Below are 19,815 nucleotides of genomic sequence, written 5' to 3' on the forward strand. Positions count from 1 at the left end.
GACACAACATGTGTAGTGTCTCATGTTCAGCCACTCCCCAGATATATTACCAGCAGTTCCCTGATCATCGCTCCTGCTCTTCCTACTCATTAACTCGGTTAGAGGAGGAGGGTGGGTGGGAGACACTACAGTTGTGGAGTCCCGAATGTAGCTGCCTTGCTGATATATATGGTCACTGCTTTTCTTCCCGGCTGCCCCTCCGGTCCTCGTCACTTCCTCCGCTGCTCCCGCTCTTTCTGTGAAAGAGAAAAACACCGCTGCCCGCTACCGGTAAGTAATTTTAATAAAAACTGCCTTACCTTATCTGCAGTCTTCCGAGTTAGACCTACCTCCACGGCTGCTCGCACTTAAAATCCAGAGAGGTGGTCAAATTGCAGTGTTTGTGATGAGGAAATCCAGAACAAGGGCTACATCGACTTTAAATTAGAGATCAGACATTTCCAGGGGGAAATCATGAAGCATTTTTCATGCAGAGGGAATTTAAATTGCCCTCTCTAAAGACTGTTCTGATTGGGCCGTTTAGTTATCTTCATTAATGAGATGTGGGCATTGCTGGCTGTCAAAAGGTTTGACACTGGAAAAGCACAGCCGGTCAGGCAGCATCCGAGGAGCAGGAGAGTCGATGTTTTGAGTATAAGCTCTTCATCAGGAATGAGGAGTTTACCCTAGGGAGCTGGGAATGTGATAGGGAGGTGGAAGTGGGGGTGATGGTGGTAGGTGGGAGAGGAGGGTGGAGCAGATACTTGGGAAGGAAGGTGGACAGGTAGAACAGTTGGATTAGGCTTATTCTCGAAACATCGACTCTCCTGCTCCTCGGATGCTGCCTGACCGGCTGTGCTTTTCCAGTGTCACACATTTTGACTCTGATCTCCATCACTTTCTCCACATAGCTGGCTGGGTCAGTATTTATTACCCCATCCCTAGTTGCCCCTTGAGAAGGTGGTGGTGAACTGCCTGCTTGAACTGCTGCATAACATCATAGAATCCCTACAGTGTGGAAGCAGGCCCTTCGGCCCAGCAAGCCCACACCGACCCTCCGAAGAGCGACCCCTATCCTACTCAACCCCTACCCTACCTTATTCCTGTGACCTGCTTTCGGCATGGCGAATCCACCTAACTTTGGACTGTGAGAGGGAACGAGAGCACCCGGAGGAAACCCACGTAGGCACAGAGAGAATGTGCAAACTCTGAACAGTTACTGTCATCCATGTGCTGGAGGTTGACCCACAATGCCACTGGGGAGGGAATTCCAGGATTCTGACCAAGCAACACTGAAGGAACGATGACATATTCCCAAGTCAGGATGGTGAGGGGCTTCGAGGAGAACTTGCAGGAGATGGTGTTCCCATGTATCTGCTGATCTAGTCCTTCAACATGGAGGTGGTTGTGGGATTGGAGGGTGCTTTCTAAGGTTCTTTAATGAGTTGCTGCAGGGCATGTTGTAAATGGTACATAATGCTGCTACTGAGCATCGGTGGTGGAGGGAGTGGATGTGATGCCAATCAAACAGGCTGCTTTGTCCAAATGGGGAATATTCCGTCACACTCCTGACTTATGCCTTGGAGGTGATGGACAAGCTTTGGGGAGTCAGAGCTGAGTTACTTGCTGCAGGATCCCTAGCCTCCTGTTTGCTCTTGTCAGTGGTAGCCTTCAGGATATTGACAGTGGAGGATTCAGTCACGGTAATATCTTTGAATGTCAAAGGGCGGTGGTTAGATTCTCGTTTATTGGAGATGGTCATTGCCTGGCATTTGTGTGGTGTAAGTGTTAATTGGCACTTGTCAGCCCAAGCCATCTGATCATTATCCAGATCTTGCTGCATTTGAACATGGACTCCTTCAGTGTCTGAGGAGTTGCGAATGTTGCTGAACACTGTGTAATCATCGGTGAACATCCCCACTTCTGACCTTGTGATGGAGGAAAGGTCATTGATGAGGAGATGGTTGGGCCTATTTCTGCTCAAGATTTATCTGCGTCTGGATACAGGGCTAACGAAAACTATTCAGCAACAGCCTCATAATGACTAAAGCAGAAAACATATTGGCATCACAGCTGGGAAGAGCATGTAATCCCTGTGAATGTAACTGGAGGGATTGTTCCTCAAACAGGCAATGCTGGCAGCCAGTGGCATCTTGTTATTCATCTTTTTTTTGTACTGGGAAAAACAGGAGTGACAAAGAATTCCCTCTTTCCCTTTTCCTTTCAGTTACTGACTGCGTTAGCCTGAGCTTATCTGATGGGCACACACACATGCAGCAGAGATCAGAGACACCAGGAGAAAAAACATCAGTGATGGAGACAAATTCATTTCTCAAAAATCCAAACCATATTTATTTTTTAAAAGGAGTTTGCAATTTATAAAAAATAAGTTAGAACAAATGCTGAGAGGAAAAGTATCAATTCTAACAGCATCAAAGAAACATCAAGATTAGAATGTTTTCTGAGATTTTAGCGATAACAGAATTGCATAGAAAGTATCATAGGCCGTAAAATAAACTATATAACACTCATTTACAATTTACAGTAAACAAAATTGCACAATAAACTAGTTGTAATCACTATTGGTATTCCAGTTGCAGTTATTCCTGTTTGTCTTGGCTATGCTACACCATCTCACCTCTCTCAGACAGACAGGAGTTTCACCCTAAATCCACAATTTGCCATTTCAAATCCAGACACATATTTCGATGCAGTGATGGGGAAGTGCTGCTCAGATAGAGGTTTATCTTTCAAATGAGATAATGATAGTGGGACGCCCCTTATCAATACAAATTGAATACCTCCTTACATTCCATGATTAAGTACATGAACAAATATGGTAACAGTCTACAGAAGGTATATCTCCATTTGTGGACATGTAACATTAGCTGGTGCCCACCTTCCCTCCAACAGCTGAGTGTGTCTGAAAGACTGTCCCCTGGGGCCAGCTGCAGTGTTCCTGATCATCGCACAGTGATATGGCAATTGGAAAAGAGACAGTGCTTTGGAAATTAAAAACTGAGCAGAAGTTGCATCATTGCATGAAATGAACTTGTGATGACCTTTTTCCAGAAACAGAGGCAGTATCTTACTTCCCTCGGGCAGAGTGACCCCACTGATGGTATTGCAAAGTATTAACTGGCACCTTCCAGTCTCTGGGAATGGTTTTCATGAAAACTATTTTAAATGTATATTTTTAACTTTCTCATTTCACATTTGAATCTGGTTTGAATCCAGATCAGCCACACCTGCTTTGTTGGGTTTTGATCCACCGATCAGTCCAGTTGGAGTCTGGGCAATAAGCCTCATTGGAAGTTCCATCCCACCTTCTTCTGGTATCTTCCTGCCTGTCACCATTTAGATACAAGGAAAGATGAGAGAGTTTGGGATGTTTCTCCTTGGAGCAGAGCAGATTAAGAGGTGACCTTACTGAAGTGTTCAAAATGAAGAACAATTTTGACAGAGTACAGAAGGATATTTTGTTTCCAATAGTTGGTATGTCAGTAACTAGGGGTCACAATTTCAAGATTGTCAGCAAGAGAGCTAGCAGATGAGGTTACTCAGAGAGTCGTTAGGAGTTGGGATGTGCTGCCTGGAAGGTTGGGGAAGGCAGATCCCATCGGAGGTTTCAGAGGAGAGCTGGAGATATATTTGAAAGGGGTGAATTAGGAGGATGTGGAAATAGGGCTGGAGACTGGGACTAGCTGGGTAGCTCTTCCAGAAGCCAGTACAGACACGATGGGTCGAACGGCCTCCTTCTGTACTGTAACATTCTGTGATTCTATTAGCAAGGAGTGTAATAATAAAATCTACTGTGGCCTGATGTTTATCCCTGACAGTATTCAATCTCCTAAGGATTGATAAAGTCAGTTCTTGGTTCAATCAAAGTGTGATGTAAATCAGTGTACCCCCCGCCACATGATGTAAATCAGTGTACCCCCCACATGATGTAAATCAGTGTATCCCCCCACATGATGTAAATCAGTGTACCCCCCACAAGATGTAAATCAGTGTATCCCCCCACATGATGTAAATCAGTGTATCCCCACATGATGTATATCAGTGTACCCCCCACGATGTAAATCAGTGTATCCCCCCACATGATGTAAATCAGTGTATCCCCACATGATGTATATCAGTGTACCCCCCCACATGATGTAAATCAGTGTATCCCCCCACATGATGTAAATCAGTGTACCCCCCAACATGATGTAAATCAGTGTATCCCCCCACATGATGTAAATCAGTGTACCCCCCCACATGATGTAAATCAGTGTATCCCCCCCACACGATGTAAATCAGTGTATCCCCCACATGATGTAAATCAGTGTACCCCCCACATGATGTAAATCAGTGTATCCCCCCACATGATGTAAATCAGTGTATCCCCACATGATGTATATCAGTGTACCCCCCCACATGATGTAAATCAGTGTATCCCCCCACATGATGTAAATCAGTGTACCCCCCAACATGATGTAAATCAGTGTACCCCCCACATGATGTAAATCAGTGTATCCCCACATGATGTATATCAGTGTACCCCCCCACATGATGTAAATCAGTGTACCCCCCCCACATGATGTAAATCAGTGTATCCCCCCCCACACGATGTAAATCAGTGTATCCCCCACATGATGTAAATCAGTGTACCTCCCCACATGATGTAAATCAGTGTATCCCCCACATGATATAAATCAGTGTATCCCCCCCCACATGATGTATATCAGTGTACCCCCCACATGATGTAAATCAGTGTATCCCCCACATGATGTAAATCAGTGTACCCCCCCCACATGATGTAAATCAGTGTATCCCCCCACATGATGTAAATCAGTGTACCCCCCCCACATGATGTATATCAGTGTACCCCCCCACATGATGTAAATCAGTGTACCCCCCACATGATGTAAATCAGTGTATCCCCCACATGAGCAGCAGCTACGACCAGACTCCATTTCAATTCGAGAAACGTTTCTATTGAACCCCTCACACACCTTCCTGATGAAGGGATTATGCCTGAAACGTAGATTGTCCTGCTCCTCAGATGCTGCCTGACCTGCTGTGCTTTTCCAGCACCACACTCTCCACTTTGATCCCCAGCATCTGCAGGCCTCACCTTCTCCCACACACGTGGTCTTGTTTCCTTGATCAAGGAAAGACTGTGTCAGCTTTTTGAATCCTTTAACTCTGGTGAAAGCCTTCACAGTTTTCCCTTGAACAAACCTCACTGTCTGCAAGATATCTCTGACTTGTCTATCACCTTCCTGTATTAAACCAAAAATAAAATCAAATGCTTTCAAATCGAATGGATGCTGATTGGCCCTCAGTGGCTGAGGTTATATCGTGGTTTACTCAGATATGCAATGTTTACCTCGGCTCAGTAGATCCATTTGTGGTGGAGGTTTGAGGGGGATTTAGAGCCGTGAGTGAGGGAGCAATCCCACAGCAGATACAGTGCCATGTGGCTAAACGTGAACTTACACACTTTCATGTGAGAAACAGGAAGGTAGATATGACTGAAATGGTGATCTATTGGGAAAAGTGTGGATGTGCAATGGGATCTGGGTATCCTTGTACACCAGTCAATGAAAGTAGTCAGCATAAAGTGAGGACTGCAGGTGCTGGAGATGAGAGTGGAGAGTGTGTTGCTGGAAAAGCACAGCAGGTCAGGCAGCATCCGAGGAGCAGGAAAATCGACTCGGCATAAGCCCTTCATCAGGATGACTCTCCTGGTTCCCAGATGCTGCCTGACTTGCTGCATTTTTTCCAGCACCACAATTTTCGATAATGAAAGTAGTCAGGCAGCTGCAGCAAGTAATCAGGAAGGCATATGGTATACGAGCCTTCATTTCAAGAGGGTTTGAATTCAGGAATAGGGGTGTTTTACTGCAATTATGCAGGACTTTGGTGAGACTACACCTGGAGTACTGCACGCAGTTTTGGTTCCTCTACCTAATAAAGGATACACTAGACATAGAGAGAGAGCAGGGCAGAGGAAATGACCTGGGAGTTGCAGTGGGAGAGGGACTCCCTGAGATTCTTGTAGAGAGAGGAGGAAAACTTCTTCAAGGCAGGCAGCCTTGCAAGAGGATTTGCAGTAGGGTTAAAATCAACGAGGTAAAAACAATACTGCAGATGCTGGAAACCAGATTCTGGATTAGTGGTGCTGGAAGAGCACAGCAGTTCAGGCAGCATCCTGGCAGCATCAGGAATGAAGGGCTTTTGGCCGAAACGTCGATTTTACTGCTCCTCGGATGCTGCCTGATCTGCTGTGCTCTTCCAGCACCACTAATCCAAAATCTGGTTTCCAGTATCTGCAGTCATTGTTTTTACCACAGAGTGTGTGTGCAGGGCAGGTTCACTCGGCTGATACTGGGGATGTCCTGTGAGGAGAGATTGGTTTTGACTGGACCTGTATTCACTTGAGTGTAGAAAGATGTGAGGAGATCTGATTGAAACATACAAAATTCTAACAGGGCTCGATACAGGGAGAATGTTTCCCCTGGGTGGGGAGCCTAAAATCAGGGGACACAGTCTCAAAATATGGGGTAGACCATTTCAGACTGAGGTGAGGAAACATGTCTTCACTGCGAGAGTGGTGAACCTGTGAAACTCAGTATCACTGAAGGGTGTGGAGCCTTGGTCACTGAGTAATATTAACGTTCCATTTTTAGATTTTAAAGGTGGAGAGAAGGTGGGAATGTGCCGATCAGTCACTGAGAGGTGTCCGTGGGCGCGGTCTGTCCTGCAATATGCCTGGACATGCAGATCGTAGTGTAAACACTCTCGCTGTGCCCCGTCAGACTGGAGGTTATGATTGCAGACTGAGTGCACTGTCTGTATTCAGTCGGAATGCCACCACCACCCTCCCGGGGGTGTGCACAGAGGACAGCTCCTTGTGAGCAAGGTCTGGAGTATTCACAATCAAAAGGTGTGTGTCTAGATCAGTGTCTGAACTGGGAATGTGTGTGTGTGAGGCTTGGTCTGTGGGAAGGGCATGTGTCAAATCCCCTCTCCTGTCCCAGGAAGGTGTTGTGGGAGGTGGAGGGCTCCCGGGATAATTGATGAGTCCACAAGGTATCGCAGATGGAAAGGTCCCTTTGGATTGTTGAAGGCGAGGGGAAGGGATGTCAGGCTGGAGGTGACAGAGAACAGTCCCTGGTGTCTGATGCTGGTGAAGTAGAAAATCAATTAGAATTTAGATTTTGATTAGATTTCATTGTCACATGTATCATCTCCAGAAGTACAGGAGTACAGAGAAAGTGAACAAAGTCACCATTCCTGGTGCCGTCCTGAGTACTAAGGCACCTAGGGTCAAAATCTTAGGCACAAAGTAGAAAAATAAAGAAAGAAAGTTAAAAGTTAAACAGTCTTTCTTAAGTGAAAAAAACTGCAGATGTTCGAAGTCAGAAACTGCAGATGCTGGAGATCAGAAACAAAAACAGAAATTGCTGAAGAAACTCAGCAGATCTGGCAGCACCTGTGGAGAGAGAAACAGAGTTAATGTCTCAGGTCCAGTGACCTTTCCTCAGAGGTGATGGTAGCTGGGAAAAGTTGGGTTTTTGTATTGTTTAAGCACTTAGCCAAGCTGGGTTGGCACACCCTCCAGGGGCTCAAACTCCCCCCACATTGGCCCGTTCTTTGGGAGAGCTCAGGCCTCCTGCTTTCCCTCACCACCGTGTTGGACTCTCTCTCTTCCCGCATTCACCTCGATCTCCGACAGTCAATGTCCCTGCCCTGGGCCCCCAGCCGCTGCCACACTGCGGATCTGGTTCCCAGCCACTGTCACGCTCGGATCTGATGGTGGTGTGATGCTATCAATGCCACTTCCTGGAGAGACTGAGCTCTCTGCAGACCGTAAGGAAGTGGGGAAAAAAACTAAAAACCTAAAAAAAGAAAGTGTACAAAGTGGGTGAGCCTGATACCTTGCCACCCACCGTCTCTGACTTGGGATGAACAAAAAAAATGCATTAAAATGTTTGTAAAACATTTTGTAATTTAGTGAGAAAGTCACTTGTAAAAGCGCACTCAGGTCATGTGTTTGAAATGAGGATGAGGTATGGGAGAAGGAGGGGAGAGGGCAGTGTGTGTGGGAGATGGAGTAGATACAGATGAGGTCTGAATGAGGGCAATGCCAGCTCAGAAAGAAAGGGAAACATCTGAAGAACTGGGACAGAGAGGACATCACCCAAACAGATACAGCGGGGGAATAAGGTGAATGCTTTAATGAAAATGAGAGAGGGTAAAAATGGCAGTGAGCAGAGTAGGTGTGCTTCTGCTGCAGAAGCTGGGAGTCCGAGCTCGTTCCAACATCCCTGTCAGCTACATCCGCAGGAAGTGTGTCCAGTTGCAGCCCCTGTCAGACCACGTGGATCAGGTTGGTACAGGAGTTGGGTACACGAGGGTCCTGAAGGGGGCAGGTCAGGTCATAGCGGAGAGTTTCAGAGACATGGTCACAGTGCGGGTTCAGGCAGATAGACAGGTGACCACCAGACGGGGCAGGACAGGGCAGGGTATGGGTCCCCTGCAGCTGTTCCCTTCCGTAACAGGTACACCCATTTGGATACTGTTGTGGGAAGGGGTCCCGGGCAACGGCCATGGGGATAGTCAGAGCAGCACCCAGAGCAATGACACCACAGCTGGCTCTGTATACAGCACGGAAGGTCAAAGTGCAGGAGAGCAATAGTAAAGGGGACTCGACATTCAGGAGCAGAGACAGGTGCTTCTGTTGGTGTGAGCGAGACTCCAGGATAGTATGTGCCTCCTGATGCCAGGGTGACTGATGTCTCTGAATGGGCATGGATCAGTCTCAAAAAGGAAACGTGAGCAGCCAGAGGTCCCCGTACACATTGATGTGAACAGCATAGGCAGGAAGAGGGATGGGCTCCTGCACAGGGTGTTCAGGGAGCAAGGGAGTAGGCTGAAAAGCAGGATCTCTAGGGTTGTAATCTCAGGATTATTCCATGTGCTATGTGTCAGTGAGGCTAGGAATAGGAAGATAATGCAGTTAAATACATGGCGAAAGACCTGGTATAAGGGAGAGTGCTTCAGGTGTGTGGATCATTGGGATGTTTTCCAGGGAATGTGGAACCTGTACAGAAAGGATGGGTTGCACCTAAACTGCCAAGATCCTGGCAGAGAGGTTTGATAGTGCCACTCAGGTGGGTTTAAACTATTGTGGCAGGAGGATGGGAACCAGAACAGCAGGTCAGTAAGGTCAGGACCAGCATGTGAAAGGGAGGGATAAGGATGGCCAGATTCAGGAACCTTGGGTAACAAAAGAGAAGTTGGTAGCTTAATCAAAAAGAGAAAAGAAGCATATCATAAAATCCTTAACAGTGTGGAAGCAGGTCATTTGGCCCATTGAGTACATCCCAACCTTCTACAGAGCTTCTAATCCAAACCATATCCCTGTAACCCTGCATTCGCCATGACTAGCCTGCACATTCCTGGACACTATAGGTAATTTAACATGGTCAATCCACCCGAACCTGCACAGACAGCTGCCCAAGGCTGGAATCAAACCCGATCCCTGGTGCTGTGAGGTAGCAGTGCTAACCACTGAGCCACCGTGCCACCCCAAGGTTTAAGGGAAATGAAGACAGACAGAGCCCTTGAACGATACAAAGACAGGAAAGAACTCAAAGAAGGCATTAGGAAGGCTAAACTGGCCATGAAATGTCTGACGAACAGGAATAAGGAAAACCCCAAGTCTTTGATATATAGAAGCAGGAAGAGAGTAACTGGGGAAAGGGTAGACCCACTCCAGGACAAAGAAGAGAATTTATGTGTGGAGCTGAAGGGAGTGGGTGAGGTCCTTAATGAATACTTTGTGTTGGTATGTACAGAGGAGGACATGGTGGATGGTGAGTCGAAAGGAGATACATGATATTCTAGAGTCTGTCAAAAGTGGCAACACCAAGTGGTTAAGGAGGTTGAGCATGCTGTGGGGCACAGAGTATAAAAACTGACAAGTAATGTTGCAGGCGTATTGGCCACATTTGGAATACTGTGTACAGTTCTGGTTGTCACATTGCCAGAAGGAAGTGGAGGTTTCGCAGAGAGTACAGAAACAGTTCACCAGGATGTTGCCTGGTTTGGAGGGTGTTAGCTACGTGGAGAAATTGGACAAATTCAGTTTGTTTTCACTTGAACATTGAAAGTTGAAGGACAACCCGATAGAGGTTTACAAAATGATTAGAGGAATGGATCAGATGGAGAGTCCGGGTCTTTCTTCCAGGGGGAGAAATATCAATTACTAGGGGGCCAGGAATGTGCTGCTACAGGAGGCATCCTGACAGAGACATGGAAAGGCAGGGAATAGAGGGATATGGACTGCGTAGAGGTGAAAGATTTTTAGTTTCGAACAGTATCATGTGGCAGTGCAGTCTTGCTGGGCTGAAAGGCCTGGTCCTGAGCTGTACTGGTCTTTGTTCTAATCTCACTTCCCCAATCCCATGTCTACCTGACAATAGCAAATATCATTCCAGTTGCAAAGAACATTCTGGAACACCCACTGCCCCAGGCTACCCTGGAAAGTCAGCAAGTTGAAATCCCTCTCGCCGCATTCTTCAGATTTTAATGCAATCTTATATCCCAGAGTGACTGCTGCCCATCTATGTGTGTCTATGTGTGTGTATATGTGTTTTTGTGTTTGTGTGTGTGACTGTGAGAGTGTGTGTGTGACTATGACAGTGTGTGCATGTGGGTGAGTGAGTGTATGTGAGTATAAGTGCACGTCTATGTGTTTGTGTATGAGTGAGAGTATGTGCGTGTGAGTGTGTGTGCGCGTAAGTGTGTGTGTGTATGTAAGAGTGTCTGTGTGTGTGTGTGTGAGTGTGTGTCTGTGTGAGTGTGAGAGAGTGTGTGTGTGTGAGTGGTGTCTGTGTGAGTGTGAGAGAGTGTGTGTGTGTGTGTGTGTGTCTGTGTGAGTGTGAGAGAGTGTGTGTGTGTGAGTGGTGTCTGTGTGAGTGTGAGAGAGTGTGTGTCTGTGTGAGTGTGTGTCTGTGTGAGTGTGAGAGAGTGTGTGTGTGTGTGTGTGTGTCTGCGTGAGTGTGAGAGTGTGTGTCCAGTTTGACCCTTTGTTGGAAGAAGCAACGTCCTCACACTGAGGGTGGTGCGTGTATGGAATGAGCTGCCAGAGGAAGTGGTGGAGGCTGGTACAATTACAGCATTTAAAAGGCATCTGGATGGGTATATGAATAGGAAGGGTTTGGAGGGATATGGGCCGGGTGCTGGTAAATGGGACTAGGTCATAATGGGATATCTGGTCAGCACGGATGAGTTGGACCAAAGGGTCTGTTTCCGTGCTGTACGACTCCATAACTCGATGTGTCTGGTTAAAAGCAGATGCTGCAATGATGCCCCTGGGTGTGTGTTGCTGCTTTTCCAAGGACCGTTACTAAATGAGAATTTACTTGGTTAGTGAGTTCCTCCTTGGGTGAGATGAGTTTGAGCAGTGAGGGGCTGCGATGTTCCTCAGGGTCTCGGAGATCTAAGGTTATTCCTGTTTCATTGAGGTGTTAATGTAACACTTACTGCTATGGCCAAAGGACCCAGCATTGGGGAGAGGCTGGGACACTGCAAACTACCCCTTCCTGTCCCCCCACCCAGCTCAGACAAACCTCTCCCTCAGATCCCAATCCCTTCACTTGGCTGAGTTCAGGCTCCAATCACAATCCCCAGTGAAGTCCCTGGAGCAATGATAGCAGCTACAGTAATAGAGAATTACCAGCCTCTCACTGGCTGGCAGGACCTCTGTCCTCTGGTTCCTAGATCCCGTGCAGGACCCAGTGCTGGCTGTTTAACTGTCTACCAGACAGTTACCAAACTCTGGCCTCCCACACTGCGGCAACTGGGCTCTCCCATCACCTTAACCAACTGGACGAAAAGCTGGTGTTACCAGATCCCAGGCAACGTTCTCTAATTTGTTATGCTTCCTGACCCCCCCTCCCCCCTGCTCCCCCTGCAGGAGTGTGATGGAATACTCCCCACTTGCCTGGATGGGGGTACCTCCAACAACACTCAAAAAGCTCATCACCATCCAGGATAAAGCAGCCGCTTGATTGACACCACATCCACAAACACCGACTCCCTCCCCCACCGACGCTCAGTAGCAGCAGTGTGTACCATCGACGAGATGCATGGCAGCAATTCACCAAAGATCCTCAGGCAGCACCTTCCAAACTGCATCTGCAAGGACAAGGGCAGCTGACACATGGGAATAGCACCCCCCCATTCCCCCTCCCCCCCCACCCACAACCTTCCCTCCAATCTACTTACCGACCTGGACTGGAAAATATATCACTGTTCCTTCACAGCCACTGAGTCAAAATCCTGGAATTCCCTCCCAAAGGGAATTGTGGATCTACCCCCAGCACATGGACTGTAGGATATGGAGAAGATCTTCCTTTATCTAGCTGATTTCTAGCAGCCAGCATGAGAGAGAGTGCTCACTGGGAGCACACCTCTAACTATGGGATTGTTCTATGACTGTGATCACCAGAGCAGTCAGCCACCTGAACCCAGGGTAATGCAGACGGAATGTTCAGTCCCACTGGTTCCCTCCAGTAAAATTGAAATTGTTTTTAACCCCATTCTTATGTAGAGAAAACGGAACAGATGCCTGCCATTTGGGATATAATCCACTGGCAGCTGGCTTTCTCTCGAACATGAGATGAAGGGCTTTTGCCTGAAACATCAATTCTCCTGCTCCTCGGATGCTGCCTGACCTGCTATGCTTTTCCAGCACCACACTCTTGACTCTAATCTCCAACATCTGCAGTCCTCACTTTCACCCTTTCTCTTGAGCAGCCAGTCCCTCATAATATTTGTAATCACAAAATCCAGCCTGTTTGAAGTTTCTTTGACATTTTACGTTACATTCTATTGCTCTCTCTCTCTCTCTCTAGTGAACCACTTAATTTACATCTGCAACTATTTTTGACTGTGTCAGTTCTACTTTAGAAAGGATCTGATGGAATTATAGTTAAAAATATTGACAGTACTTGTTTCCAATATTGAATCCAGTCCTTCACCTTTCCAAGCTCAGTGAAATGCCAGGTTACTGCAGTTGAATCATTAGTTTCAAATGGTTTTGTGTCTGTTATTTCAAGGTGACCTATGGAAATCTTAAGAAAACAACAGACAGCCATTGTCCATTGTTCAGGCAGAGGATCACTTACTAGAATGAGCATCACCCTTAAAGCTTTACTTAGAGTGTTCAAGGTGACCATTCCAAACTGAAAATCCACCCTTTTACTGTAAATAATTAATAGATTTATAATGATTCTCATTATAAATAGTCATATTATTTCAATATCTTCTTCGTTATTCCTTGTGCTGTTTTTCTTACCGAAAGGACAAATGCCTAGTCAAACACAACAGTCATAAATGAAGTTAGCTTGCTTGGAGTAATTTATTAATAATGAATTTGGTTATTACAGAGCTGCCTCTGCGTCTCACTGGAGGGATCCCTGCGTATTCCTGCCCACTCTTCTGGACTGAATTCAATGGATATTGTTTCCGCTTCTTTCCCGAGACCAAGAGTTGGGCTGAAGCTGACCTTTACTGTGCGGAGTTTTCAAACGGATTCAGATCAGCTAAATTAGCCTCAATCCACAGGTAACAGTAACACGGCTGTTTTCACAGTTAACCAGTGATCAATGTTTCAACTAAAATGTATATATGAGGTTGAATATAAAAATATAATGTTCACAGAAGTTTGGAAATCTTTATACAACCAAGTTGATCCCTGCTTTTTAAAAATTACTTCAGGAAATGTGGGCATCGCTGGCTGGGTCAGTATTTATTGCCCGTCCCTAATTGCCCCTTGAGAAGGTGGGGGTGAGCTGCCTTCTTGAACCGCTGCAGTCCATGTGCTGTGGGTTGACCCACAATACCCTGAGGGAGGGAATTCCAGGATTCCGAGTGACACCCAGGAGGATGTGGGGTCAAAGTAAATACTCTCTCTCTCCCTCGTAATGGGTCAGTCTGTGATGACTGTTCTGGGGGACAGAACAAGTCATCAGAAGATGCACTGTATTATAAAGTTTACCAACTCAATCCTGCACCAACCACCTCTCGACTACTCTGACATAGATACTGAAGCAATTTAGAATGGCCAGTCCACCTAATCTTGTGACTGTGGGAGGAAATAGGAGCAACCAGAGGAAATCCATGCAGATACAGGGAGAATGTGTAAACGCCACATAGAGAGTCACCTGAGGCTGGAATTGGGCCACAGTCCTAACCACTAAGCCACTGTGCCACCCTTAAAGGTTTAAGTGTACAGATCTATACTTCCCTGAATGTGGTAACATAAGTGGATAAGGTCATTCTAAAAGATGAGAGACTTGACAAACAATCCAGGTCTTTTTCAATATATAATTTCAGTTACATCACATTGTAAACGTTTGCTATAACTTCTGTGTCTTATGATCTTATACTCCACAACCACCTGATGAAGGAGCAGCACTCAGTATATTGCTTCCAAATAAACCTGTTGGACTCTAACCTGGCGTTGGAGCTCCACATAATCTGATGATGTCAGACAGTCTTTATGGAGAAGGTGCACTCCCCCACACAATCCCAGTCGAGACCGGGCCTTAGTGAGGTCACACCTGGAGTCCTGGGTACAGCTTTGGTCTCCTTATCTGAGGAAGGATGCTGTAGAGGGAGTGCAGCCATGGTTTTGCAGATTGATTCCGAGGTTAGACCAAAGGGTCTGTTTCTGTGCTCTATGGCTGCATGACTCCATAGGAGCACTGATGTATGAGGAGAGACTGAGTCACTTAGGACTATGCTGAAAAATGTGTTGCTGGAAAAGCGCACCAGGTCAGGCAGCAACCAAGGACCAGGAGAATCGACGTTTCGGGCATAAGCCCTTTTCCAGCAACACATTTTTCAGCATAGTCCTAAGTGATCTCCAGCATCTGCAGTCCTCACTTTCTCTCAGATAGGACTATATTTGCTGGAGTTTAGACAAATGAGGGGAGATATCAGAGAAACCTATAAAATTCTAACAGTACTAGACAGAGTAAATACAGGAAGGTTGGGGAGTCCAGAACCAGGGATTAATTTTAAAGATAAGGGCTTTTTGGGCTCTTAGGGCTGACATGAGGAGGAATGCCTTGACCCAGAGGGTAGTGAATCTATGGAGTTCACTCGCACAGAAAGCAGTCGAGGCCAAAACCATTATGTGATATCAAGAAGCTGGATGTAGCATGGGGCTAAAGAGATCAAAGGGCATGGAGAAACGTCAGAACAGGCTATTGAGTTGGCTATTCAGATCAGCCATGATCATTACAAATGGCGGAGCAGGCTTGAAGGGCTGAATGGCCGTCTCCTATTTCCAGTGTTGTACTTGTTGTTACCAAGCAATCAGCCTGCCTGAAGCAAATACCACTTATAACACTGACTGTGATCCCAAATCAAAAAGGCAGCTGTCTAACAATCACACAGCCCAGGAAATCCCTTCGGATTGTGTTCATCCTCACCCAGGACCCTGAAACATGTCGAAGTATTTGTTAATAGCACCAAAACATTTACTCACAAGCTGACTGGTGTAAGCTGAATGATTCTGAATAGTTACCTAAGTTTTTAAAAGAAATTTTTAAATTTAAATTTTAAAATAAAATGATTCATTTTTAAAGAAATTTCTTCAATATAAGAGATTGGACACCCTAACTAAACATTAAAAATGCTTCCTTTTGTTGTCGGGTTCCTGCTCAGACACGTGAAGAATTCTTTGATTAAAATGCTCGCCTTGTGGTTGTGTAAATGAAATCCAGTCTAGCCTGGAGCCAGTGCGATCTCAACCCAATGTTCAGCACGTTCCTCTCCATCTCCCCAAAGTGGAAACACTGGCTCCAAATATGATTTTCTAGCGATTATTAACGCTTCAGGTAAAACCCTTTGATTTGCAGAATAACTTTGAGTTGTTTTTGAAGGTGGAATACTGTTTCACATAGTTTCATGCTGTACAGTGACATTATTTTGTAAAACTCTGTTTCTTATTCTTTCCCAGCTGGGAAGAGAATGTCTTTGTTTATGACTTAGTTAACAGTCGTGTACCTGGAATACCGACTGATATTTGGATAGGTCTCCATGATCGCAGAATGGTAAGTCCATTTCTTAAGTAGTTAGAGACAATTAAAATTTATTTAATGAATTGTTGGAAAACTGGCACAGTGTCTAAATGTCAAGGCAATTAATGCTACTTATTTATGTTATTCTCTGTCTGTGTTCCTATTTCGACCAAATACCGACAATGGATTGAAATATAAGGGGCTGGATTCCCAAAGGGACTGTGGGAAGTTCAGGTGTGGAAGTCAGAAAGTCAGGTGCTGGAAATTGCCTCATAATCTCAGTTCCTTAAAACAGAGAGTAATGTTGGAAAAGCAAGCAGGGACAGGCGGTGAGGGGCGATGAGAATCAGTTTGTGTTCATCTATAACTCTTTAAGCTCCTGAAGAAACTCATTAAGGAGCCTGGGTCAAGATTAGAATGTTGCTGGAAAAGCACAGCAGGTCAGGCAGCATCCCAGGAGCAGGACAATCGACGTTTCGGGCAAAAGCCCTTCATCAGGAAGCCCTTTATCAGGCTTTTGCCTGAAACGTTGATTCTCCTGCTCCTCGGATGCTGCCTGACCTGCTGTGCTTTTCCAGCACCACACTAATCTTGACTCTGATCTCCAACATCTCCAGTGCCCACTTTCGACTCATTAAGGAGCCTGTCTACTGCAGAACCAAACATTTAAACTTCACCTTGGTGATCCCAAAAACAGTCTGGAGCACCACCTCCTGCAAGTTCACATTCAAACCACTCACTGCCCTGACTTGGAAATATATTGCCGTTCCTTCACTGTCACTGGGTCTGAATCCTGGAATTCCCTCCTTAAGGAAATTGTGGGTCAACCCACAGCAAATGGACTGCAGCGGTTCAAGAAGGCAGCTCACCCCCACCTTCTCAAGGGGCAACTTGGGACAGGCAATAACTGCTAGGCCCAGCCAGTGATGCCCATGTCCTGGGAATGATGTTAAAACAAGTGAATGCAAAGTTGCTGGCATTCAAATTTTTTTTGATCGAAAGGTAAAATGCTGCACATGCTGGAAAGCTGAAATAAACTGAAAATGCTGGAAATACACAGCAGGCCAGCAGTGTCTGTGCTGAGGGAAATTCTCAGGTTTAGCTCGTAAGCTGCAGGTAGTGGCCTATCCATTTAATCCTCGGCCTTTTATTCACAGTGACCTCTCTGTCCTCAGTCTGCTCCAGTCTGCCCGAGAGCAGAACATTACTGCCTTCCAAAGTCAACATTGAGTTCAACGATTAGAGACTATGATATCTCCTCTATTATTCGCCTGTTTATAACACTCGCCTGTTTATAACACTCGCCTGTTATCGCCTGTTCCTGCTTTTTTCTTATGTACGCTTTCCCTCAGCTGTTCCACTGGTCAAGATACATTCCTTGTTTCTTTACCCAATTCCTAATCTCTCTGATCCTGGAAAACTAACTCCACCATCATTCAGTCTCTCCCGTCCCTCACAGACCTCCCTTCTGACTTTGACCTGTCTACTCCTCTCTCAAAACCTATTCCACTTCCAACTTTCCTCATTCTGATCAAAGATCACACACCTGAAACATTATTTCTTGTTTAATTCTTTCTGCAGCATGTTCTGTTTCACTCTCTCTCTTTCTGGGACCTAACTCGGGTTAGGGTGCTGGATAATCTCCCTGTCCTTTCCAGTGCCATTGTCTCCACTGTTTCTCCGAGGAGCTGCCTGCTCTTCTCAACAAGGGAGTGGCGCTCCCCAAAATGGCTGCCGTCTGTCATTGCCACTGATCCCTGTCAGGCAGCTTCCACTTCCCAGGGCATAGGAATTGGGACGTTATGTTGAGGTTGGGACATCATGTTAAGGTTGTACAGGATGTTGGTGAGGCCTCTTCTGGAGAACTGTGTCCAGTTCTGGTCAGCCTGTTATAGAAAGGATATTATTAAGGTGGAGAAGGTTCAGAAGAGATTGACCAGGATGTTGCTGGGTATGGAAGATTTGAGTTATAAGGAGAGGCTGGATGGGCTGGGACTGTTTTAACTGGAGTGTACCTTATAGAAGCTAATAAAATCATTCGGGTATAATGGCAGGTGTCCTTTCCCTAAGGTGGGAGCTTTCGAAACGAGGAGGCATATTTTTAAGGTGAGAGGAGAAAGATTTAAAAAGGACGTGAGTGAAAACTTTGTCATACAGAGAGTGGTTCATGTGTGGATTGAACTGACAGAGGAAGTGATGGTTGTGGGTACAGTCACAATGTTTAAAAGGCATTTGGATAAGGACATGAATAAGAAATGTTTGGAGGGATATGGACCAAGCGCAAGGAGGTGGGACTAGTTGAGTTTGGGAACATGGACCAAGGGATCTGTTTCCGTGCTGTATGATCCTATCACTAATGGCCCGGTGATCTTGCCTGAACCCAATCAAATGGGCCATCTGAATTCAAAAACCCCTCATGCTGTACACAATGCTGTAGAAGTGTGTGGTCAGGAAACGGAATCCATCCTGCACTTTAAAGTCCAGTCCAAAGTAAGAGGTTCTGGTGTTTTTGTATGAGCGAATTTTCATCATTTAATTGTCATGCCTCAGTCAGCCAATCACAGTTGGTGATTGTATTGTTTGCTTGGTTTGAGTTATTTTGCTGATCTAGGGGAATCTCAACATGGCACTCTGAGAAAAATGTGATCCATTGGATTGGCCAAGTGTGAGGAGTTACAACTGACAGTAATCAGAACAGAAACTACTGCAGAACGAAGGAGGAGAAATGTGAAATCATATGAAATAATAGGATTCAGATAAAAGTCAGAAAGAAGGGACAGGAATTGCTCTGTCATCGCATCAAACCAGCACCAGCAGACATTTAGATTTTTTATTCACTCGTGGGCTGTGGGCATCACTGTCTGGGCTCAGCATTTATGCCCGTCCCTAGTTGCCCCTTGAGAAGGTGGGTTTGAGCTACTTTTTTGAACCATTGCAGCCCATGTGCTTAAGGTTGACCCACAATGCCACTGGGGAGGCAATTCCAGGATTCTGACCCAGCGACACTGAAGGAATAGCGATATATTTCCAGGTCAGGATGAAGAGGGGCTCAGAGGGGAACTTGCAGGGGGTGGTGTTCCCATGTATCTGCTGCCCTTGTCCTTCCAGATGGTAGTGGTTGTGGGTTTGGAAGGTACTGCCTGAGGATCTTCGATGAGTTTCTGCAGTGCATTTTGTAGATAGTACGCACTGCTGCTACTGAGCATTGATGGTGCTGATGTACATTAGCTACTCAATCAAAATGAAATTACTCTGTGGGATTTTTTTGATTGGCCAACCATTGCGTTGTTTCTTTGCCACATAACTGATGGAAAGGAATGAAAGTTCATTCTCTTCCAAATCAGAAACCCGGTGACAATATGATATTGAATGCTGTGGTTTTCGAGAGATGTCAGAACTTGGTGTTAACAAGAGGCAATGAGAGGCTAAAGAAATTGAGCCCCAAAGATTTCTGGGTAGGGAAGAGATCAGAACATAAATATTGGAATGTGGTCAAGGTTAGTGGGATGGGAGAAATCCCACTCCATGTTTGCTGCATCCCACAACTCCCCCTTTCCAACCTTAGAGAGGGAAGATGTTCACAGTCTTCAATGAATGGGGTCCTCAGATAAGACATTGCTCACAACTGAGTTCTCGCCTTCCAGGTTGGAAGCTCAGTTAGTCTCAACCAGACCCCACATCTTAGAACATAGAACAACACAGCACAGTACAGACCCTTCAGCCCACGATTTTGTGCTGACCTTTT

At 45.9% G+C, this 19,815-nt stretch overlaps 1 protein-coding gene across 2 annotated transcripts in view; it reads left to right on the plus strand.

Moving 5' to 3' along the window:
• Positions 1–19,815, plus strand: part of clec19a (C-type lectin domain containing 19A) — a 52,707-nt gene that overhangs the window by 7,617 nt on the left and 25,275 nt on the right. For both annotated transcript variants that reach the window (XM_060840097.1, XM_060840095.1), the window contains exons 2-3: positions 13,428–13,605; positions 16,010–16,103. In XM_060840097.1, coding sequence (XP_060696080.1) covers positions 13,428–13,605; positions 16,010–16,103 — 272 coding nt within the window. The remainder of the gene's footprint in view (positions 1–13,427; positions 13,606–16,009; positions 16,104–19,815) is intronic.

Source organism: Hemiscyllium ocellatum, chromosome 20 (genome assembly GCF_020745735.1).
Source record: "Hemiscyllium ocellatum isolate sHemOce1 chromosome 20, sHemOce1.pat.X.cur, whole genome shotgun sequence".
Classification (NCBI taxonomy): Eukaryota; Metazoa; Chordata; class Chondrichthyes; order Orectolobiformes; family Hemiscylliidae; genus Hemiscyllium; species Hemiscyllium ocellatum.